This window comes from Zeugodacus cucurbitae, chromosome 6, assembly GCF_028554725.1.
Source record: "Zeugodacus cucurbitae isolate PBARC_wt_2022May chromosome 6, idZeuCucr1.2, whole genome shotgun sequence".
Classification (NCBI taxonomy): Eukaryota; Metazoa; Arthropoda; class Insecta; order Diptera; family Tephritidae; genus Zeugodacus; species Zeugodacus cucurbitae.
The window spans coordinates 70,924,761-70,950,575 of record NC_071671.1 but is presented as its reverse complement, the minus strand read 5'-3'; the positions used below and the strand labels follow the sequence as shown (position 1 = coordinate 70,950,575).

General features: G+C 37.2%; 1 protein-coding gene and 1 non-coding gene across 3 annotated transcripts in view; one reads left to right on the top strand and one right to left on the bottom strand.

Moving 5' to 3' along the window:
* Positions 1 to 5,932, bottom strand: part of LOC105221257 (probable serine/threonine-protein kinase cdc7) — a 29,292-nt gene extending 23,360 nt beyond the window's left edge. The window contains exon 1 of one of the 2 annotated variants that reach the window (XM_054233811.1): positions 5,831 to 5,932. Coding sequence is in view for 1 of the 2 variants with exons in the window: in XM_011198072.3 (XP_011196374.1) it covers positions 1,558 to 1,587 (30 nt within the window). In the remaining variant the exon portion in view is untranslated. Of the gene's footprint in view, positions 1 to 1,557; positions 2,532 to 5,830 lie in introns of those variants that run through there. The other variant, XM_011198072.3, reaches the window with a different exon arrangement.
* Positions 5,933 to 12,966: 7,034 nt separating this feature from the next.
* Trnas-cga (transfer RNA serine (anticodon CGA)) lies at positions 12,967 to 13,048 on the top strand. Its single transcript has one exon. It is a non-coding gene; the product is annotated as a tRNA-Ser (tRNA).
* The last annotated feature ends 12,767 nt before the right edge of the window (positions 13,049 to 25,815 follow it).

Genomic DNA, 25,815 nt, shown 5'->3' with positions numbered 1-25,815 from the left:
TAATTTATTTTATTTAATATTCATATGCATAGATATCTATGTTTACAGTTAATATGCGTAAATAGCACTTTAATGTGGCATACACTGGCATGCACTTGCACTGAATTCAATTTCATACAATTGTTATTGCTTTCACATGCACATACGTCAACAAGAGCGCAGAACGCTCAAACGTAGTGAGCAGCGCGGTGGCGAATCGAAGAGGGCTTTTATTTGTCAGACAATTGAATAACACTAAAACAATGAGTAACCTCAAGCGTCTGTATGAGTTGTGGCTAATAAAACGATTGGGTTTATTAGTAAAAGTAATTAACAGCAATTGAAAGGTTATCAGCGTGTGTGTTTACAAGTTATTAACATATAAAGAGAATCGCATTTATATAGCGTGGTAGTGCTTGCTATGTTAGTATAATATGTGCGGCGAAGTAAACAGTATCCTAATTGATTTCGCTTGAGAGTTAAAAAAGTTTGCACGCGAAAAGTTTCCACCAGTCGCGTAACTTTGCTGTTGAGCGGTTTTATGCATTGCTTCGCAAACTTTCCAATACCCTCATGTTCACATACATATATTCATATGATATATGCCCAGTAGGAAATATGAGAGCAGATATGCAATACTCATATATTTGAATAGCTATCATCCAAGGTCAAACTTAAAAAATCTATCATCCAAACACAGAGACCTGATGGGATTTGTAATTATGACCATCGCATATCGCTTTGGGACATACATTTTTCTTCTAAAGTGATCGTCCCTCGACAGAGCTTTGAGAATTTAATATCACATCACTCGGATGGGTATTGAACATTATAATTAATTTTTTCCGGAATATTAAGTATTAAGTAAATAAATATATTCTCTGTTTTTCGAAGTTAGTCTCTAAAATTGAAATATTTGCCTTCGAAATTCGAAAATAGACTTATAGAAAATCATTATTATCAGGATTAATTAAAAATATATATTTTAACTATATTTTCCTTTAGCCATTGAGCTAAATAATAATAATATTTTTCGATCATTCTTATATGATAGATGCCATAAACTGTCAAAGTTGGATGTTCGAAAAAATTAAAAATGTTTTTTTTTTTTCGAAAAATGCTTGAGGAAGTTTTGAAATTTTGGTATGGTTTTGAACGATATTAACGAATTTTTTCCTTTTATGCTTATTTATATAATCGAGCTTAGCTGAAAAGGTCACTGTACTCCACAAATGCTTGCTTTTAAGAAGTTTCAACTTGGAGTGAGAACAAAAAAATTTCTTCTTTAAATATTTTACGTTTTCTTTTTTTTTAACTAACAGTTTCATTAATGATTTTTTATTTAGCAAATCAAACGAACTTCACTTTTTTGTATAATAATCCTCAAATTGTATAATACTAATGCAAATATTTCCTAGAGGGCCTGCATTTACGCACAGTTAAGAACGCGTTGCTTAACGAAACACAAAGTTGCGTTGCGTTGCGTTCAATTGCTGCGAACTTACTACAAATACTTTGTTGAAATATCGTTTACTTGGCGAGTTCGAAAGCCAGAAGCCACAATGAATTGTAACTTACCTTGTCTAGTTGGCTTCGCAGATTAAACATGTTGTTGCTGGCTTTTGGTATTCGCGCTGGAAGTTACTTAGAAAGCGAATAGTTTCGCGTTTGATTTATTTTAAGCAAAACTGCAACACAAGTTAAGCGCACACACACACACACAAAATTAACAAAAATTTCCGAAATTCGAATTTGTCTATATATTGTTAATTGGCTTTTAATCTGTTTCTGGCATAATCGGTTTTTATTTACAAACGAAAACCGCCATTTGGTCGTGTAAGTGCACGAGAAATGACGATAATCCGCTAACCGGTGCCGTTATTTGGCGTGAGCAGCTGCTTTCACTCCCCGTATCGTTCAATTGTCGATTTTCACATCTAAATCGGTTGCTTCTACTTTTACTATATCTCTATTCAATTATTTATTTATTTGTTTTAGCTCAGCGATACCGCAGATTACACAATGCGTGCAGTGACATCCAGCTTGTGTTGTGCGGTTGTTTTTGTTGTGTTGTCAAACAAATAATTTATGCGACCACAAATTCCACTCAAAACTACTCAAATTTTATTATTCAATTGCATGGCGATGCAAAACAAAACAACGACTCTAAAGTACAAAATCGAAATTCGAAAACAGTGAATTGTAAGCGGCCGAAAGCAGAGAGTGGCAGCGAGTGGCACCGCTTCGCTTTAAATTAAATTCGCAACTGACTGCGCAAACGTGTTTCACAGACACTCAAATATACGCTAACCATCCCCAAGTAGGCGAAATGTGTGGCGGTGGCGGCGAAGGCATCCATCCAGTACAGTGACCAACGGTAAGCGGCACGAAAGGCGCCAAACGAGCGCACAAGTGAGCGCGACTCCGCTCCGTATGAAACGCGTCAGTTAAAACATTCGGTGAGGTACGCGTGCGCGCACACTTCTTGCCGTGATCAGCTGCCTTTAGCCGTCTGAGCACCTGGTCGTTCGGCTGGCATGACACAACTACCTGGCGGCCTCACGTAGCACACAGCGCCACTCATTCGCTGTTGCGGTTGAACTTGTTTCGGCGCTGTGAGCAGTTGTCGCAATTCGCTGCGTCGTAAACCGCTCGGACGCTTATTACATTTTTACGAACGAACCACAAATTCGCCGTTACGTGAAATGTAGAATACTTTCTGACCGAGAAACCTGCTTAATTAAGTCGATACACTCACAAACGTCTCATTTATGTAACAAGTCCATAAATGCGTGCGCCAATTGTAGGGCTTGTTGGCCAACGTGCTTAGTTGAAGCCAGCAATTCAGCTTTTGGAATTGTGAGTTTTAACTTTAAATGAATGTAGAATTTTTAATGTTTTTCTGTAATCCGAGCTTGAAAAACAAGCTTCTTAGTATAATTTGGACTTTGTGAACAGTATTTTTGTTCTTACTATTTTGGAGTGACTTTTTGGGCTCACAGACCCAACCCAAATATTATTAATTTCCAAAATGAGGGGCAGAATAACTGTATGAATCTGCTTTTCAGGCAAGTTTATATTTAACCCAAAAACTGATCAGGAACGTACATATGTAAAACATAATGGTTTTAACAAGTGAAATAATGAGAGCGAACTAAGAGAGTGAGAGAGAGAAGGTGCTGTTGATAAAGAGATCACAGTTCACTTTCTAGATCGAAGTTGGCAAACGATAGGGTAAATAGTCTAACTTAACACTCTATCGATTCCAAGAGTCTTGGTGAAATTATTAGAATCCGAATTGTGCATCATCGGATTATAAGTTTTACAGAAATTGTCAGAAAAGAAGTCTGTTCAATAAGAATTCATTTAAAATTTTCAAAGGTAACATACAAGTTTCTAACGATTTTTAGCGCTTTCCATAGTTATCTTCTACGTAAGATTTCCCTGGAACATATTTAGTTTTTTCCATCAAAAATTGTCGAAATTGCACACAGTAAAGTAGAACGTGACTAACTAATCCAGTTTAAAGTGTACATTGATTACCTATTCCAAATAAATAAATATTTATGAGCTTTTCATTGGCTAGTAATACATATATATATATAAGTATACGTGTTTTGACGTATATATCCCCAAAGGGAACAAATAACTAGTTAGACAAAATCGAAGTTTATTGTTAGATATTTATTACTGAAAACGAGTGGTCTGAAAATTAGTTTAGAGTGATCTGTAAATTACTAGTTTATAACTAGAGTTTTTCAACAGAAAAATATATTAGTCCGAGCAAATTTCAGTTCTCAGAGAATAGGTCTAAAACTGCATTTTTTTAACCAGCATTAGACTAGTTCGTTTGTGACCTAAATCTGACTACTGATGTCTCGGAGTAAAACATCATGTTAGTAGTACTAGTTACTGGAGAAATAATTGTCGAAAAAAAAAATTGTTTCATCTGAGTTTCATATTAAAATATTTTCCAACTAGTTATTTCTGGAACTCATTTTCATTTCCCTCGGAGTCCATGCATCTACCATGTGCAGCAGCATCAGTTAAGTGTTCATGCAAATATGTTAGCAAATATTGTTGGAAAACAATAATATAAGGTATGTATGTAAGTGGGTGCCACTGCACGATTCCGAAGTGGTGCTAGATATCACAATCATCTGATTAAAATGCAAATTTCAAGTGATGCAATTTTTTTGCCGTTTGCGCCAAGTATTACGAGATTAAGAGCGTTGATTAAGCGATTAGAATGGAATTGGAATTAGCAGTGCATAAGCATTGTATTTGTCAGATTAGTCTTATAATGTAAATATTGAGCGCTGCCAGAACAGACAATTATTTTAGAAAACTCTTTGAACATTTTCACCATCACATATTTTGCAAAATCTGCCTCCCCTTTGAGGGGAGATTTTCTTCCATTCTTCATCAATCAGATATACTATATTTATGAATTAAGCGGTAGTCTTTCTGAAGACATATTTTTATATTCAAATTGGACAATTCGATACAAAAACAAATATTTGTGCTTTCTCGTTTTTATTGTGGGTATGAACACGATCTCTGCTAAATCTTCGTGTTCCAACATTTTTCCTTGAGTGTCTAATGCCGTGCATTATTGCGACCTGTTGTTGCATTAACTTTCTTTTCCGCATTTAAGGTGATGCAGTCAACTGAGAAAACACTTTATCTTTGTTCAATAGTCACTTGAATATTTTTCATTGTGTTTGCTGTTGGTTTTGCAACAACACAACAGTCGTTGTTGTCATCGTACAAACTCAATACTAAATTGATAAACCGGTGCTGAGTTGGTTCGAGTCTGAGTTGAAATGACTAAAAATAGACCAAAAAGCAGCACAGTCACGTTCGCCCCGACGACAACAATAACACAGACAGACTTTCATACAGATTTACTTGTAGGCCTTCGGTATGTTGGTATGCAGCGAAACAGCTGATTAGCTTCACAGCAGCCGATAAGCGCTTGCAGTCAGCATAGGAGCGCCTAACTGTACATATGCATGTTGACATACCCGTCTATGTGTGAAAGTGTGTGCGTGTGCACCTTTATAACGGTGCGGTAAAGAATGTGTATTGCTGTCGCCGCCTCAGTCTACAATTCGCCTCAAACCTGTTCGTCCGATATGCACTTGCCGAATGCGCTCTCACAGTGAGTTGGATTCAATTCGATGCGACTTACGTTTCAAATATTTACATTTACGTCAAAAGCGCCGCATTTAATTTGGTCAAAAGACATCGCAAGCGATTAGAAAACAAAGCACGCAAGTCGTTTAACTATATATGAACGATATCTTCTGCATTTTAATGTTTGCATATCCCCCTTGAGGGGTATAATAATATTGTTAATTCTCTCATTCTTAATAAAGCGGAAATTCTAAATATTTACAAAGTAAACCTGCTCTTCTAATATGTATGTATAAACTTTTGCTTTTGGGCGATATTGGAAAAGAAAAGTCAAAAGTACCACCAAACGAACCATCGTTCCGGTTTCGTATATAACAAATATAATGACACATTTTGTTTTTTCTCAAAATAATGAAAGCGAGCTTTCACTGGTTAAAAGCTTTCAAAGCTCACTTTATATATATATCAGCAATTTCAAACAATTCATAAATACGTATCGCGGTTATTTAGAGTTCCAAAGAACTTTAACTATCTCCGTAGGGATCTATTGTTTGGAAAAGCTCCCTTGTTTTAAATAACTTTCGTGGACACTTAATTCCGACAGCAATTCTAGATTCGCCGTCGAAACTTATTCACAACAGAGATTACACAACACCATATCCAGTAATTAAAACAGTAAAGTACAGTTAATTAACACCATTTTCTTACTTACTTTAAACTCTCTCTAAATTTTCTTTGTAATTGCAATAAGACTGAAATTGCTTCGGAGAATATTTTTGCGATTTCCGTTTGTAACAATTTTACACTTACGCTCGCCTCGTTTCAAATGAACTGAATATTGTGCCGAATTTTCATTGTTTTTATAACATTTTCCCTGCATTTACGCACAGTTAAGAATAAATGATAAGCACATCAATTCCTATGAGCTTTGGAAATTTTGTTGTTTCAGAATTTTAATTGCAGCCATGGCACAATTAGTTCGACACTCGATACCAAATAGAGCGGAAAATGCTTGCAATAATATTTGGGTTTAGCAAATGCCGATGAAAAGAACACACACACAACTCTTATTAGCTACATAACTGATTTACATATTTGTGTTTTCAAAACGTTTAAAACAATTTTTGCCTCAATTATTGTTGTAGCTTTCGAATGGAGTGCATGCTCACATCTATATTTGACATAAATATACATATATATATATATTTCATTATGATTGTTCAAATTTGATATCTGAGTTATTTTAACTAGATTTTATGTGAAACTCAATGAGTTTAGTATTAAATGATTCATGAAATCTAAAATGAATTTCAGTGCAACTCTACTTAACTGTAATCTACATTACTGTACTTACTTCCGCTTTTCGCCATACTAAAGTCATCTGCAATTCGCCCTAAATGTGTTCCAGCTATTTCTTGCTCCCGGCATAGTAGCATAACAGCAAAAAGCAACAAAAACTAGCAATATTTCCAAAACTCTTGTTTTAAGGTTAAAAGGCAGGCAAAAAGAAGAAGAAGAGCAGCAGCGACGTTTGCATGGTTTTCTTCTAATTGGTACAGGCGTACGTGACTTTATTTCGCAGCACACGACGGCCGTCTGCCTGTTGTTTGTCGTTATGAACGAACCAACTACACACCGCGGACATAAGGCTACAAGCCAAGCTGTTTCGTGCCGGTATTAGCCCGCGGCGCTTTGTAGGCGTTCGAAAGTCGGTCGGCCTGCGGTGCTTAGGACGCGATGGATGGGATAAAATGGATTGATACACAAGCGTTGAATAGCAAACATATTGCGGCTTTGGCCGACCAGCTGGCCGGACCAGCTTTGAACGAATCGCACTTTTTATGCGTATGTAGGTATGTGTGTGTGTGCGTGTATGAGGGATTTGACTTCTAAAGCGTGTATGTGAGAAGGTTGCAAGAATTCGTTTTTGTTGTTTTGCCCAGAAATTGATTTCGGTTCTGTGCGTAAAGCGGATATTGCAGGTCACATATGCACAACTAAATATATAGGGACGTATATATGTTTGTACAAACGCAATATCTAAGGTTCGCGGCGTGTTATTGCATATATGTGGGGTTTTAAAGGGTCGCCTGGGTATGTGTACACACATACTTCATGGCATATTCTAAAGCGATTTTAACTCAATTATCAACACTTGTGTGCTGTGGTCCGACAGTATTCGCAAGCGTCTATTAATAGAGTCGCAGCTGGAGCCACAAATTTTTCCAGTAATATGTTCGAAAATTAACGAGATTTTTCATATTGTCGCCTTCAAAATAGTCCCCATTTGATATTATACACTTATGCCAGCGCTTCCTCCATTCGTCGAAACACTTCTAAAACTCCATTTTTGGTTAGGCCATTGGCTCTTTCAGCGATTTCACACGGAGCCATACCTGGCCAATATGGAGGTTGGGTCATCGTTACAGCATTTTTTTTTGGCAAGAATTCACTAACAAAACGGAGTGTGAGCTTTTAACAAATGAAAAGTGCCAAACTCATAAAAACACGTCAGTTTTGCCAATTGGATTCTCTAAATCAGCGAAATTTCGCGTTATTTTTGAACATACCTTGTATATCTCAGCGCAAAGCGGCCAAGAGTGTCGGCGTTAGGATTCTGTATTCGACGAGGATATGTGTGTGTTATGATTGAAGAGTTGCACAAACATACAGACATACCGAAACTCAGAGAAGTTAATAGAAGTTAAAGATTTGCCTTCTATTAGTGTTTTTTCCGCAGAGAGGGTCAAACTTTTTGGAAATAAAGATCTCTAAGGATGCATATTTTTTGTAGATAAAATATTTTTCAACTTCTGCCATTTTGAAAAATTAATTGTTCTCACAATTTAGCGTTCTTCATCGTCTCTCTATGTTATTGAAAACCAGGTCAATTGTAGTGTGGAGTCTAGATTGCTGCTTTGCTAGTTTGAGCCCTAGTGTACACGTCTATGATGCAAAAAATTTCACATAATTATTATTATATCCCAAAGAATGCCCACAGTATATACATATGTATGTGGACTACATTTGGTCCATTTTCTAATTTTACCGTTATAAAAATATCAAGAACATTTGACCTCAATTTACTTGAGCCATTAAGTATAATTAAAACAAGTGATTTATATTTTTCAATATTCCGACATGGCCTTGACTTACATTCTCGAAGCAAATGGGAAAACTTCACCACTTTATTCACACACGCACACTCGCAAACTGTGTGTGTGTGACATAATTTTCATCAAATTTTTATCAAATTTACTAATGAAAAACAAATTATTTGCTCATCAAGTCCATTCAAGGAACTCATTAAAATTGCTTTTGGTGTCACTGTCACGCGCGCTTATCATGTTTTCGCTGATTCTTGTTGTTGTTGTTTTTGTTGTTGCTGGCAAATATTGCATGTCGCAGCCCAACCAACCACAAAGCAGACAATAAGAACAACAAACTGAATTTTGGCTGAATGAATTTGGCGGCAAAAGCTTAAAATTTTGTATTGCCAGCTGTCGACCATTGTCGGTTTGGCGCCAAAACGTATTTGCACGCCGCTGGTTGTTGTACGAGTACGCAGAACTAAATATGTAAATACCGGTGCACACACACACACACACACACATACATATGCGGGAACGTCCAATATGCAATGTGGCAGTGCGCCGTGTGAGTTCGCTGTGTGAGAGTGCAGCGCGGTAAATCATCGCGTTCATCTCAGTGCGGTTGTTGGCTTGACGTCACTCACACACACACATACACACATGCACACGCACGCACATTGACGTTACATGGCATACAAAGGTCAGAAGCCAGAGCATTAAGTTGGTTGCGAGCAAATTTTGTTTTTTTTGTTTTTTTAATTTTTATTACTTTTATTATTTTTGTTGTTATTATTATTGTTGGCGTTGACACGCTGCTTGGTCACGCGAATTGTGGTAACCACGCTGCTGTGTTGTTGTAGTGTCATTACTTCACGTTCGCTTCGTCGCTCATCATCATTTGATTGGATGGCCATCAAAATTGCTTTCAAATTGTCAGCATGACATCAAATCGCTTGACAAGTCTTCGCTTGTGTTAACTTCCATATATACAACAACAACAGTAACCACATATTTTTAGGGTTTTTATGTCACAGCGATTATGATTTAAAACAAATTTGCAGGCATATTTTCAAGGTCACACCGTTTGCGGCGAATCTTTTGCACAACTTTAACGCACGCAACCGACCGTAATTACATATGTACACACATTCGGAGTGTTGCGTTTATACATTTTGCATGCATTTTTTGGCACAGAGTCTCAGTTATCGCATGCAGATTGTGGAGTGAATTTCAAAGTTAGTTTTTCGAAAAGTTTTCAAAAATACGAAAGAAAATCGTCCTGTTGGCAAATTATGCAGCTGGAAAAAGTTATGTCTCGCATGCAAACGAAATGAAACGCAATATTCATCGTGTGCGAAACTTTTAACAAATTCATGCGGTGCAACGTTGCGTATACTCAACCGAGGCATTGCGAAGCCCACGAGCGATGATGCCTGCCATGCATCGGAAATGAAAGTTTATATGATTTGAAAATAATTCTGATTTTTTTTGTTGTATAAGGAATACATATGATAACTGTTGAGTGCGGACTGAGACCATGCAAGGGGGGGTTTTCCGGTAATCTCATAAAAATAGGCTAATTATTGTTGAGTATGGTTAGAATGCTAAACATTCATATTATCATTTCTAATATAGTTACTCTATTTAAGGGAAGTCATTTTCCGAAATGCATTATTATACAGGGTACATTGAATCCACAATGTTAAAGCGGTATTCTGGTCTAGACGCATGAATTTTAGGCATTTCTTAAACTAAGGTAAAAAAATGAAAAACATTTTTACTATCCATTTCTTTATGTTCTTTATTGATATTTTAATAATGTAACAAGTAAGGAAGGGCTAAGTTCGGGTGTAACCGAACATTTTATACTCTCGCAATTTATTTATTTAACGTTATTTATATTATATAATATACAATTTGACCCACATATTCGTCATATATATTGTATAATGTCCATTGAAAGTTGAAAACCATAATATTAGGTTAGTAGCACCGAGGTCCTCGTGTTCGATATATGGGGCCTTAAAAACCTATGGTCCGATTTCGGCGATTTTTAGAATGGGGCTGCCACACTATTAACATAGTATTTGTGCAAAGTTCTGCACCGATATCTTCACTAGTACTTACTTTATATATTGTAAAGTTTACGATTCAGATCGTCTTCAAAGTTCTGGTATATAGGAAGTAGGCGTGGTTGTGAAGCGATTTGGCCTATTTTGACAGCATATCATTGGTAAGGAAACTATTACAAACCAAGTTTCATTGAAATCGGTCGAGTAGTTCCTGAGATATGGTTTTTGACCCATAAGTGGGCGACGCCACGCCCATTTTCCATTTTGTAAAAAAATCTGAGTGCAGCTTTCATCTGCCATTTCTTATGTGAAATTTAGTGTTTCTGACGTTTTTCGTTAGTGAGTTAACCCACTTTTTGTAATTTTCAACCTAACTTTTGTATGGGAGGTAGGCGTGGTTATGATCCGATTTCTTTCATTTTTGGACTGTATGAGGGTAGTGGCTAAATAAAACGACTGCAGAAAGTTTGGTTTATATAGCTCTATTGGTTTGCGAGATATGTACAAAAACCTAGTAGGGGGCGGGGCCACGCCCAATTCCCCAAAAAAATTACATCCAAATATGCCCCTTCATAGTGCGATCCTTCATACCAAATTTTATTTCCATAGCTTTATTTATGGTTTAGTTATGGCACTTTATGTGTTTTCGGTTTTCGCCATTTTGTGGGCGTGGAAGCGGTCCGATTTGGCTCATTTTCGAAAGCAACCTTCCTATGGTGCCAAGAAATCTTAATTTTTACTCAAGTTACAGCTTGCACAGACGGACGGACGGACGGACGGACGGACAGACAGACATTCGGATTTGAACTCCACTCTTCACCCTGATCACTTTGGTATATATAACCCTATATCTAACTCGTTTAGTTTTGGGTGTTACAAACAACCGTTATGTGAACAAAACTATAATACTCTCTTTAGCAACATTTGTTGCGAGAGTATAAAAAGAATTGCAAGAAAAAAACCAAAATTCGTCGAGATGGAGTGGGGGCTTCAAAAAAAAAAAAATGGTGCGTCCTGGTTGACGTGATTTCAACCTAAAACAATCTAAAACATAAAAAACAAGAAGATACGAGTTTCGAGAAAAACGCGTTTAAAGTTTAGGAGACCGCTCGAACGCCACGTCACAAAATCGGCTGTATCTCCGAAAATAAGTCGAAGTTTGAAAAATCCTTCCAAAGTCATATTTTTGAAAGTCTAAACTTTCAAATTATGCAAAAAAATCGATTTTTTTCAAAATCCTAGACCAGAATATCCCTTAAGTCAAAGAGGGTGATATACTCACCGTGTATAGTCAAGATAATCAATACTCTTAAAGTCTTCTCGCAATCATAAAGCAATTCTGAGATTGCTGCCAATGATCCTGGCTCCCTTTGTCACACACTGACCAAAATATGACTATAGCATAATTCAAAGCTCATATGTCATCTCATCTAAATTAGGTAACATAATCTTTTCGGACTACTGTTCCAGACATCTTAGTCAATCACATTTTCCACTTTTATGATTTGATCTAGCTCATTGTTCCACCTTATACACCACTCGGCATTAGCTTTGACAGCTCCAAAGATTCGGGTGCGCAATAAGAGCGATTTTGCTATACACAAGTAAAAAATAAACGATTCTAAAGAGATATTAAGCTTTAATAAAAAATAAAAAAAATGAAACAAAATGAAGGGGAAATGTGCAACAAAAGTATATTGAGAGAAATCAAAATTAATGAAGAATTGTCTAACTTATACAATAAGAAAGATGAGAAAATATTAATACTGATTTTACTCAGAAACACGCACGGAAACAGCGTTTTTCGCTCGTTTTACCCAAAAATAAACATAAAAAGAAATTCTTTTATTTATTAAAAATCCCCCAAATGTTGATGAAGATTTATTAAGCAGAAAGCTGTTTTGTTGTTTAGCTGATTAGGATTAAATTTCCACGAAATGTGCGATGTGTAAATAAGTACAAACAGGCATGAATATTCATGTATAACAAAAATAAACAACGAATAGCAAAACAAAAACAACAAATATATAAAAAAATAATAATAATATTTGCATGCAAGCCATCCATCAAATGATTATACTGATGTTAATTTTAAAACACACACACTCATATGAACAAGCGGATGTGAATATAGAATGTATGCGTATAAATAGCGTATTATACGATAGCCGATTTGTGAAAGAAACAACAACATTCCCACATATTTTAAATAACTGTTTAAAGCTGACAGAAAATGAGCGCGAATGCTTTTCAATTTTTTGCGAATCGGTTGCCATGTACATTTTTTGCATACTTTTAGGCGCCCTCAATAATATTTTTTGCCATTTATTTTTGCAAACATCATTGACCAACAACAACAACACTCCATACATTTAATCCACACTGTGTTTGTTGTTGTTTATGCGAACACATTTATTAACAAGCGAACATTCATTATCTGCATGGACAAATCTGTAGAGCTTATCGCCTGGCGCACATACATACGAGACGATACAAGGGTCCGTAAATCTGTGTTTGGGCGCTTTAAACATTTATTGCCATTATCTAATGTGAATTTAATCTACTACATTTGTTGCTGATTTAAATTTGATTGCAGATTTTGCCTAGACGAATTTACGTGCGCGTGTGTGTGAGTGTGTGTGTGTGAGTGTTCGTGTGTGCAATTTGGCAAGCGTACGATATATGCAGTCGTGGCCGAGTGGTTAAGGCGTCTGACTCGAAATCAGATTCCCTCTGGGAGCGTAGGTTCGAATCCTACCGGCTGCGGAGATTATTATTTTCATTTATTTTTAAAATGTTTTTCCCTTATTATTAAAACGGAATAAATTAATAATAATAGGCAAAGTTATTGCACACAATTACAAAATATGTTCACAAAGAAATCCATAAAGCATTTAGTTTATGAACTAAATTTCGTTTTTGTTTTTGCAACTCGAAGTAAATTTTAGCAAATAAATTAGCCGAATGCCAACTGTCAAAGGCACACGCTGCGCATTCATAATGATTAAACATTAAGTGCTCGAAAGTGCCCAGCAGGCGGTGGACAGAGGCGGCTGGTAAGCGGTTGGCATCAGGCAGGCGGGCGGCCGGCGAGTGTATGTGACGCGTCGAGACTTTTGCGCGAAAACTTTTAATTGAATGCAAATCAGTGTAAGGACTCGACAAGCACTTTCACTTATCCATGAAATTGGACAAACTCCTCACGCTCTTGTGCAGTTTTTGGTGAAATTCCATTGGCACGCGCTAATGAAAGTTGCGCTGCGAATGACAACCAACCAATGTTTGCCGATGCGAATTCCAAATAAAATTCCAACGAAATTCCAACGCATCCATAATGGCTGCAAACTTTTGCCAAAAATAAAAAAAAAAACAATTTTCAGTCCTGACCGCAAACACAGTTGCAGGCGCGTAAACAGCAACTAAAGTACTTAAATGTTTGCATTTGATCAATAGCAGCGCCTCGCTGCCAAAAGCCAGCAAATTGGCAGCAAATCGGTGATGACACTTATTCGCTTTGTTGGCGAACAAACAGCAATGATGAGGTCGCGATTAAATTTCAAATAAAATGCAACAAATGCTCATATGCAGTTTGGGTGAACAGCAACCAAAAAGCATGGCCAAGGGGCAGGGTTGTTTAAAGAAGCACAACCATTATGCTGGAAAGGAATGGCAGGCGCTTTCGAAACTTATTACTTATAATAATGCAAGTAGAACGTTTTTTCAATTACCAATTATCTGATTTGATCCGTCCAATTTATTTTAAACTGGTGGCAATCTGGCTTTTTGAATATAATATATCTTAAACATCCATAGATTGTTAACCATGTTTTATAACAAATGTGGTATACTTCTAGGGATTACAGGTATTTTCTCGACTAATTTCGGACCCTGCCGGAGAGTATTAAAAGGGAGAGGAAAAGAGGGAATACCATAGAGTGTTGCCTTAACAGATTAAAAGTTATAATTTCACAATCAACTCACTTCTGCGTTTAGGTAATTTTTTCTTACTCAAATACTAACTCAACCGAAGTAGTGCTCCTGACCTCTTAAACTTCCGCACTTCGGTATTTATTCGAAATGTTTTCACCAACCGTGCCTTAAACCATCACAGAAATCGAATATATTTTTGCGTGTTTGCTTGATATTACCAAAAGCGAACGGCACATTTGCGACGTAAATTTCGTTGCATCAACTGTGCCACGCCGTTACAATGACAAAACGGCTACCGCAAACATTATATCTGCGCGCACATCCACACACTCACACTCGCATGCATCGGCAATCGAGCGCTCGCTCACCTGCGCAATCCATTTACCGTAATTGCCCGAAGATGAGCGCAAATATTTATCTTCGAGGCGTAAATGCATTGTATTTGCCAGCGCGCTCGCTGTTGTCAGCATGTGTGTGTGTGTGTATGTGCTGGAGCTTTATGCTCATCCAGCCTTTAGAATCAATTTATGCGCTGTTGTGCGTTCGATTGGCGCTGTTTGCGGCGCACTTTGCCCAACAACAAAGTTACACTTGTAAATAGCTCGCACCTGCGGATGTGTGGCATGCTTGTGTGTGTCAAGTGATGAGCGTGTCGCGGTGTCAAATCAGTGCTGTTGTGTTGTTGTTGTTGTTGTTGTCTGCAAAGTGCTGCCGTTTCAATAAAATTGGATTTGCAGCGATTCCATTTCAGCATCATCAATTAAAATCGACGATATGTAAATGTGCCTACAGCATGTGACGATTGTGGAGGGGAAGTAGTGCGTGTTGGGGGAGCTTTGCGTGAATTTTAAGTTGCCAGAAGAATGATTACACCGAATTACTGCACTGGGCGGCAGTTTAAGCGTTTGCTGAAATTGAAGAGCTTTTTAAAGGAAATATTCATCGAAGTAGTACATAGTTTTTTTATAATTTGGGGAATCACCTTGGCTCAAAATATCAGCGGTGAAATTACGTTGCTTACAACCTTGACCTTGAAGGGTCTTGTGAGGTTAAGCTTGACTACCTTTTCAGAGGCCATGCGACATGAAATTTGCTTACATTTTTTTTAACAACTTTGATCTGACAAGGAACATCGGACGGAAGGCTGACATTTTTTTGAGCAGAAATAGTGTTGTTTCTTCTTTATATCTTAGTGATGTATATTTAATAATGTTTTTCTTCTTATTTTTTCATGCTTTACTGATTTTGATTTCACGAAAAAGTTCATGAGACTTATGATGGGTGTTAGCCCAAAGAATATGTATTAGATGATTATAGTTGTAGTTCCTAGAGTGAGAGCGTAATATTTGTGTTAAAATTTTCTGAGTTCATTGATCTATAGGGAATGCCTTAGGTTGATGTATGTATTCTTCAATGTTCTCTAACACTTTCTTTTTCAAAAATATTTTGCAAAACTGATTTCTTATATATTTTCGCGATTTTTTAAAAATATCTAATGTTTAATGCTGCATTCTTTTCACTGCGGTTTTCCGCGATTTATGCTTTGTTTCTCCTCTTTCTCTGCTATTTAATGTAGATTTGGAAATGGTATGTGTGTGTTTACGTGTAGTATACTGCCCTCTTTATTTATCTTTGTTATTGTTTTCGCATCTAAGTCTTTGTTGTGAGCAGAATAGTTTTCGTTTGAAGCTTTCATATATTCAAGTAATTCAATATTTTCGACGATATATGTACCATATTAAATACGAAGGTACCGTTATGTAAGCAATAACATTTTTCAATCATGAATGCATCGAGCAGAACAAAGCTAATTTGCCCTGCTATAATTTCTAGGTATTTGCGAATAATCGGTCGCCAAGTAGGAAACAAACTTTTAAGCCGAAAAGAAGACACTCATCACACACGGCGCTACTTATCCGGCAGAGTAACGCCACTTACATGCGTATGACTAAATACAAAAACTGCACAAGTGGCAGCTGAGTTGTAGATGAGCCAAGAAGCCTGACAATTTAGCTTAGCTTCGCACATTTGCATATCTTTACACGCACACATACAAACACGAGGAGCACATATGCAAAAGCAAAAGTAACAGTAAGTAGCACTCACTAAGTTTGAAGAAGGATTAGTGCGAATGACTGTTGGCGATTTGAGTGTTTGGCAGCCGAAGGGTTGAGGGAGAAGAGCAAAGCGCTCAAAATCGAGGTATGTGGATGTCAGCAGTATTATTAGACAGCTACAACTGCGAGACACACACGGATCGTCGTATAGCAATGAGCGTGGGTACGATAATTTTGCGTCGGTCATGTGACGTGGAAAGGCAAAAGCTCATATGCAACTGGGCTAAGTAAATCCTAAGTGCGGAGGGAGAGGGTGAGAAGTTCCTGGGATTAAAGCGGAAGCTTGTGACAGTTGCCATCAATATGAACACGAGTCAAGGGAGTCGCAGAGAGGGCACGCGGCGAAAAGCGACATTTATGAGCGCGCTGCGTTGTACTGTTAATGATGCAGCATAGCTGAGTGAGTGACGAGTGTCTTAGTTGCACATTATAAACACTCTGATGAATGCTGCTTGTGCTGAGCGCTAATGAATGTTGAATGAAGCTGAAGCTGAAGCTGTTCGGATCGACGAATTGACGTGGAATAAAAGCATGCAATGGAAAGCAATTTTAAAGCGTAATGAAATGACTAATTTTTAAATAATAAAATAAAATAAAAAATATTTAAAACAAATACATAATAGAATTTACTGCTTTTAATGAAAAAAATCTAAAATCTTTTTTATTGAGGTCAATCCAACAATTTTGTTATAAAATAAAAAAAAAAAATCTTCCAAACCCTTTTTCAAATATGCAGAATTTAATAAAATATTTTAAAAATAAAAAAGCTTTCCAGTTATTTTGCCGAAAAAAAAAATAAATTTCATTTTAACACATGTGAACTTCCCAGAGATTTGCTGAAACCCTTGCAGCGCTTCGAAGCGTAATGCCTAACCACAGGCATTCTTCGTGTTGCACAATTTATTCTGAATAAACAATATATTTTACATAGACATACACACAGGCACATATTTGCTGACTCCATTTAACTAATACCTTAACATGTGTCGGTTGCTTGTAAAATAATAATTTATTATCACTGACATAACGGCCGTGCAATGCAGGACATATGTATGCCCATCAGATTTGTGTGTATATGTGTGCGTAAATAAATTCAATCACCAGCGTTAGACCTCGAACGCAATCAAATCAATTCCCAAGCGGAAATTGTCTAAAAATAAGGCATTTCCTTAGACGCATGCCCTCACACACACACACACACAAAGACATCGTTTGCCCACTCCATGCTATGCCCACTCCAAGTTGTGCCATATGTGTGTGTGTGTGTGTGTGTGTTCGCTTACCTCGTTGCGCCCACTTTGACCGCCATAAATATTTATTTCCGTTTACTTAATTCTTTCAGCATTTGCTTGTTTGAGTTGTCCGTCTTATCTCCACCCTCCCCACCCCGCCGCTCTCCGGCACTGCGGGTCCTTTGCCAGTTATTGGCACGGCCATCGTCTTAACTGCTTCTGAAAATATGCCGTTTGTTTTTGTTTGTTGTTATTGTTGTTTGCATTCAACCGCACTCGCCTCTCGCTCGCATGGGCGGTCTGTCGTCCAGCCAGCCTATTTCCTGTCTTCTTGTCACTACACGAATCTAACTGTTGTTCTTTATCTGATTATTTTCGCATTTGCTTGTCAGCTGCGCACGCTTGTGTGTGTGTGTGTGCGTGTTTTTTTTTTATCATTTATTGACCATTTATTTTGAAACATTTTCCTTTCTCGGCAACTTTGGCCTTCCTTTCGTTTGCTCCTTTTCGGTTTGCATGTCAATAAATGCCTTCTGTGTTTGTATACGTTTGTGTGTGTGTGTGTGTGTGTGTTGAATGTGTTTTAGATTATACATGGACTTAGTAGCGACTAAGGCGCAGTAAGTCCTGCAAAGCTGTGAAAGCTTTTTAATGTCTTATCGTTTAGTAAATAAAAAAATAAACACTTTTTCTTGATTTGCCTCGTGTTTAACCATTCGAGGCTTTATTAAATAGTGTCGAAGTCCATTTATACTTTACATATACCATTGGCATGTGGCGTACAGTGTTGCGCAAAATACAAGCAACTCGCTCCAGATTTCTAAAATAATAAACTCGAACAATCACGTCCCCAACCAATAATCGAACTAATTCCGGCATTCAGCAACCCCACTAGAATGACTTCTCCTAGATGATATACGTCACCAATTCTCCGAAATTTGATATTTATAAATGTTCGAGTAGCAAAACTAAAATGTAATTATCTTAGTCTATATCGAGATCATCAGTATACGAGGAGTTTTCAAAAAATAACAGAATTTTCGTTTTTTTTGGAAAAAATAATTATTTATTGGTCTACATTAATGTTGTTGTTTTCATAATAGTGTGACAAGATAAATTGGAGATTATCAACGTATTTGCACCATTACTCTCAAGTCACTCTTGGAGTTGATAATTTCGCCTACCTTGGAACCATCAAAAAATCTAAAAATAATTCTAACTGAATGGCGTGTTTCTAGGGATTGGAAAATATTCTGTGAAAGATTTTTGCGAGTTGCCAGAGCTTCCATATACTGTCAGAAAAGGGAGTTATCGACTTGGCTCTTCGAGTTCGTGTTAATCTGAAAAACGTACAAACCTTGTGGATCTTTTCAAAGCAAAAAAATATATATATTATCACTTAATACTTTATTTTTCTCCAATACTGTATAAATATAACTATTGTAAGCATTGCTTGTATGGGCTTTATTGAATCAACTCAATAGCTAGAAGACACAAACGACTATCTATTTAATAAAATTTCACATGTGTGTGCATATATAAGCTTATTGGGGCTCACACTGCCTAATCGGTTGTCGTTAAAATAAGGAAAATATTCACAGTCACACACACACACATATGCATATAATTTGGCACGTTTGGCTAACTATCAATAACCACTCGATTGTTCGATAGAAGACATAAGACTCACATTACTTCTCGTATGTGTTCGCGCCAACAAGAAAATTTATTGAATTTCATTAACTCAACACTTCATTGCATTTTTGGCGTTTTCTTTGTCTCGCAGGAATTCTTTGATTTTTTTCCTACGCCTGGCAAAATACTCATAAATTTATGTTTTTATTTATGGAAAACTGTAACAGCTTAATTACTTTGAATCTATTGTGTATAAGGCACACACGAGTCCCACACACTTAATTGCCACTCGAAGCCAACAAAAGTGTTTTGACGTCGCACAGTGGTACATTATTGATATTGAGAAAGTAAGAATAATTGGTAAATCTTAATCTCAATTTCTAAGTAATGGTACATTTGGAATGAACATTCCAAAATTTTCAAAATTCAAAATTTAAATTAAAACAAAATTAAAGAGAATTTTAAAGGGCTATCGTTTTACAGGTATACAAGAATTCGCTGAAAGAGCCAAAGGTTATCTCAAAAATCGAGCTTAAGAAGTGTTTTGGAAATCCAAAGGAGTGCTTAAATAAGTGCATGATATCGAATAGACACTATTTTGAGGAGACAATATTAATGTAGACGAAAGAATATTTTTTTTTTCAAAAACCGAAAATTCCCGTTATTTTTTGAACACACCTCTTACAGGCTATTTTTGAGTAAGAGTAAGAAATCTGCCAAAAATATTTGAGAGCTATAATGATTACTAAATATTTGAGTTTCCTATATAGTTTTGCATTATTCTGCACTTCAACACCATCAATTACACCTCAATACAGGCCATTAGCCCACTGTTGTTCACTATCCGTTACCACCATGGCGTATGAGTGCTCTTTAATTTTCCACCGCGACTTGCATAAATAATGGCAATGACAACAACACAGTTGAGTTGCCCGCCAACGTCAATGAGTCTACGTGCAATGCTTAAATATAGTCTACACTGTGTAGGCACATGCATATGAGGCAAGTGTGCGTTTGTGGGTGTGTTTGTGCTCGTGCGATGTGCTCAGGATACCTACTATTGTGGAATGCTAATTACCGCTTTGCTTTGGTGAGGAACGCCTCCGCAGCTGGCGTAAGCAACGTGTAGGCATTGGTAGATGAGTAAGGCTCAATACGCCGCGCAACTACAGCCACAGTTGCCACCTGCCACATGCCGCATGCCACCAATTTGCTTTTATTACTTCCTCAACTTAGCGCTGCAGTACGCCATATCTAGTATGCCATGGCATGGATGCAGCGCCGTTTGCTTTAACTAAAACGTTAATGTGTGCATCATTAATCAAAGTGTCGAGTGGCATACTAGATATCAGTCGAGCGCCCGAACGACCGGCGGCCTATTTGTGGGAGCTCTGCAGTGGCAGTGGGTCTGTAAACCCTCTTGCTACCAAGTAAACAACATTGTTGTTGTCATTGTTTTTGTTGTTGCACTGCTTCGAACGCTCCAGCTGGTTGACAAAGCACAATTACTTACAGCGCATGTGCACCGCACTCCCACACCCACATTAACCAGCCATCCATATATACACGAGTGTGTAGGTGTGTGTGTGTGTGTGGGTGAGCGCACACTTGCTCATTATCAATATGCTTTCAGCTTTATTACGGTAATATGCTGCATAACATTGAGAAATTATGTGAATCTGTACCACCAGCGATATTCATCTTCAAAGCAGTTAGCAGTCAATTAAGCTAATATTGGCCTGGAAATGAGGCGGTGTCGGTGGCGGTGGCGCACACGGCTCGTGGCTGACAGCTGTTATCGGAAACTGCTTTGTTGCGTTGAATATAAATTCTGTTTTATTTATGAATGTCTGCGGTACTTTAAGCAGAAAAGAGTGGAAATTCAGTTGTTTGAAAATAAATTGGAATGTTGGGAAAAATCGCAACTGCATTAATCATTTTAATTAGAACTTAAAGTCTTTATAATAATTATTTAAGGAAGTGAAATAATTCCGTCTAAGACATGGCTTATGCAGTAAATTCATTTCGCTAAGGCTTCACGGTATTTTTGAAACTAAAACTCAAATTTCTCAAACCTCTTCAAGGTTTCAAGGTCAATATTGGCACTAAACGACCAATTCGTCTTTCTGAACAGTTGTATCGACCTCTATTATATTACTCCCGTTTAGCTACAAGTGCTCTAAACAACAGTTAGCTAAACCAAACCATTTTGCAACATATTGCCGAGCTTTAATAAATCTATATTAGTTTTCCAATAAAGGCTTGTCACTTGAGAATTCTAGCGGCAGAAATCCCCTGCGGCGTTTCAGGCAATGTAAAAACACATACAAAATGCATTTGCGAGCATGCGAGCAGTGTACCGGCTACTACTACTAGCCAATGCCATCAAAAAATGTTTTCTTTTTTCATTTTTGCATTTGGTCGCCATTTTTATTTGAACAATTTCCAATATTTCGCCAACCCGTTGAGGTAGCAGTCGATGCAATCAAGGTGCAGGTAAAAATACAATTTTAGTTTTCAACAGCCGATGGAATTTATTTTTATTGTCAGGATGGGTGTTCAAAAAATAACGGGAATTTTAGTTTTTTGAAAAAAAAAAAAAAAAATTCATTCGTCTACATTATCTAATGTTGTCGACTTCAAATTAGTCCCCAATTGTCAAACTCGATTTTTGGGATAGTCCTTGACTCTTATAGCTACTTCTAGTATGCCCTTTTAGGTTCTGTGTCTGACGAATATGGAAACTAGGCATCGTTACATAAATTTTTTTAGCAATGAATTCACGAACAAGCAACGAAGAGCGAGCCTTTTAACCTTTTAATAAAAAAAACTGATAATTGGACTCTCCAATCCCTGAAATTTGAAAATTCCCGTTATTTTTTTAACACATATCGTATGTATTCCGTGCGTCCAACTGAGCTTCTATAGTGGGTTAATATTGGCAAGAGTGAGGATTAGCTCATTGCACACAGTTCGGTTAGGGTATTAAGAGGCTTTTCGACTTGAAATACTAAAATAGATATAATAATTTGACCATCCAAGCTTTCTCAGTGATTTGTACCAAAGCTCTTCCGTTATCCGTCAAATGCTGAATGACTATTAGATCTATGAGAAGCTAAAATTGGTACAATTAACAAAAAAAAACGAGAGTAGATATGTACATGTGGTAGTTAGATCTTCAAAAAGTAAAATAGAAATCTAATATAAATTTAAACAACTCTCGTGAACGCTTTTGATTGAGCTTAAAGCTTTAATAAGAACAATGGCGGTATGAACACGAGTATTTGTTTATATGACAAAAAGAGTTGATATTTGTTGTAATTTCAACTAAAACATGCTTTGTATAGGCCTCAGCGGTAGCAAGTATTTTCCAACAGCCAAAATCCCGCTGTGTTTAATAACATCAATAAAATGTTTGTATGCTGGAATTTACAAATTTTTAACACCTTTATGTTGCATGCCTCACAAATTGTAAACTGCGAACAACAACGGCTTTTGTGTTTTCATTTATTTTTTCCATGTTTTGTTGTTGTCTAAAAAATGCAGGCGTTTTGTGGATGACTGAGTGTTGCTGTTATCGATTGTGTTTTCCCGCTAATTGAATTATACTAACGGTTATTTTCTATTTTTGAAAGTTGCTACAGAATTCAGAATCCATTATTGTTGTCGATGGAGAATTTTAAATATTTTAGCGCGCACAAGTGTTTACCGTTATTCAAATATTTAGCAAATAAGAAAGAGAAGAGTTGAATTGAGCTGATGGATTGCTTTATTTCTATTTGGTTTGACAGCTTTAAAATCAGTTCGACGTATTTAGAGTGGTTCAAAAATTAATAGAATTATGCCATAATAGGGAGTTTTAAGCAAATACAATACCAGCAGTTACATCGGATCGCTTCGCTATCAGAGTAGTTGGGGTGCCTGGCCACAGCGGAATCGCAGGCTAGGCTAGGCACGTCGGTCTCACTTACAGCGCAAGTAGGAACACCACTGTCCTCTTGCAGTTTGCTTCTGGGCGCATGGGTCTCAGCTGAACTGAGCAAGCGCTGGGCAGTCACCAGCATCTGTTCTGTCGCTAGATCCTTCTGGTAAATCGCAAAGGGTTAAGGGAACTCTTCGCCATCAGTAAGGTTAATTTTTCCCACTCATTGGAGTTCTAACTGGACACTATCCCATCGGGATTCACGCGTTCAAACTAGTTGCTGGGGAATTAAATAATTAAATAAATTAAATTATTAAATTAATTAAATTTAATTTCTGCTGCTGAGTTGCCGTCCAACCCCACTGTCAATGCTGTAACTATTAACACCCACCTTTTGATGAATTATCTCATTAAATCTTTCATCTGCTCATCTGCTTGCTATGGAATTAAATACGCCCAAGTGAGATTGTTGTTGGCGGCTGGTGTAGGTTTCGCACGCATAACGGTGAATTTATAAATTTGCATGAATTTAAATTAGAGACACCTTGGCCGCGTTTGTTGTTGTTGTTAGTCGGTGGGCTGTGCATGATTTAGATTATTTCATTGCGGCGATGGAAATGAGTGCAGCTAATCCTTGCACACACACACACACACACATACAAACCGAACGAATACACAGAGAATAATTAAATATTTGTAATTCTAGCTCAGCCAGCAGACCGTCACTTTGGTTCGGCTAATTTATGCCCGAGGGCGACCGCCAACGCCAACGCTTCCCGTGCAAAGTGCCGTTATTCAGTGAATCACTAAGCGTCGTATGCTTGTGTGCGTAGCAACAACAACAGCAATAGCAATATATCTAATTACTCGACCATAATTTTGAATGGGAATAATGAAAATTAACCACACGGTGCACCGTGACGTGGTGCATCATAAAATCATAAAATTTGTCTGGCTCATTGCCCGCGAAATACTGCGATTGGCCAAAGCGACTGATAATTGCAGCGCTCAGTGCGGTGACAGCGAATGGAATCCTCACTACTGAATTCTCCAAATCCACTCAAATTGAATTCAATTAGCAAATTTTGCGGCGGAGAGGGGAGGGCGAAGCGATCCACAGCCGGTCACCGGGGCCATTCGCCATCTGTGCCGGTGTGGTGCTAGTGCATGCATGTGTGTCTGAGTTAATTATCTGGGAATCGTAATGCCCCCATTTTGTAGTGTAATAAGCGCTTCATGTTGTTGTTGCTGCTTGTTTGTTGTTGTTTGTGTTGTTGTTGCGCATTTATCGGGTAATTAGCAATTGCAGCATTATTTTAAGTGCAACGCAGTAGACGCTTCATCATTGTAATTACGCACTTATAAGCACACTTAAGCGCACATACACACACATACAAACAGTCACAGACACATAAACAATCACTCACACACACACACACAGCCACAGCTACACACTTTAATTTAATTATTATAATAACACAATTAGCTTCTGTGGTGCTATGCACTTTATTGCATTTGTTGTTGTTGTTGCTTCCGCTTTTTTCTTCCATTTAACATTGTGCTTGTGTAGTGTGGCACTGTTGTTGTCTGTTGTTTGTATTGTTGTTGCACTTGTGCTTTGTCTCCTTTGTTGTAAGTGTTAAGCACGTGTTTGTTGTTGCTTTTCAACGTTATCATTCGCTTATCAGCAAGCATCTTCTTTTGTTCTGACGTTATTTTGTTTTGTTGTATTTTTAGTTACCAAGTGGTGAACAAAACGTGTGGAGTGTTTAAGCGCGCTTCGGAGAGCGTGTGTGTGGTGAGTTTAGTGGGCGCCTGCGCTGGAATTCGATGTTTCCATGCGTGCGTGTTGAATCTGTGGTACTGGGTCAATAGGATTTCGCATGTGATTCTCACATCATTTTGCCAATTAGACGGCAAGTGACAGCAAGTGGTGCTTGGCGGCGCATGAACGCTGGTTGACTGAGGATAAATACGTAAATTATCACAGACATCTATGACTCAGGTATAAAAAATATCTTCGAATGATTTTTTAGATGTTTTTGTTGTGTTTTTGTTTTTTATTTTGAAGAAAATATTTTCATAGGCTTCAAATTTCGTATTACTCCATAGAGGACAATGTGTGAGGTGTGTTCAAAAAATAACAGGAATTTTCGTATTTTTGAAAAAAAACTATTTATTGAGCTGAAAATTTGATCGATCCTTCGAGGAAACATTATCAAAAAAATTGGACTTTTGGAAAATTCCCGTTATTTTTTGAACACAACTCGTATTTGTACTATTTTATCTTCTATTTTCTCAGAATGAGTGTTCTCCAAGCACGAAAAACAATAAATTACTTTAATGTTCTGGAAAACTTGTTTCATATATTATCACTCCCATTGAATCCACGATTTTACAGGAAAAAGTTAACCTCAGAGTGCTCTACCGAACTGAATTTTGGGTGAGATTAGTTAAAGTTTTTTTTTTTTAATTTAGCTCTAGGGCGATATAAATAACAATTTGGAGAAGTCTCTGTCTCTCTGTATAAGTTCAAGTTCAATTTTATGAGTATGCGTAAAAAATACCATAAATACCATTAACATTGTCAAAAAAAATATTAATAAATCAAATTTAGTAAAGCAGATTGGAGTACACATGAGTGTGGACATTTTTCGTTTTTTTTTTTTTTATCGATATTCAATTCTGGACATTACA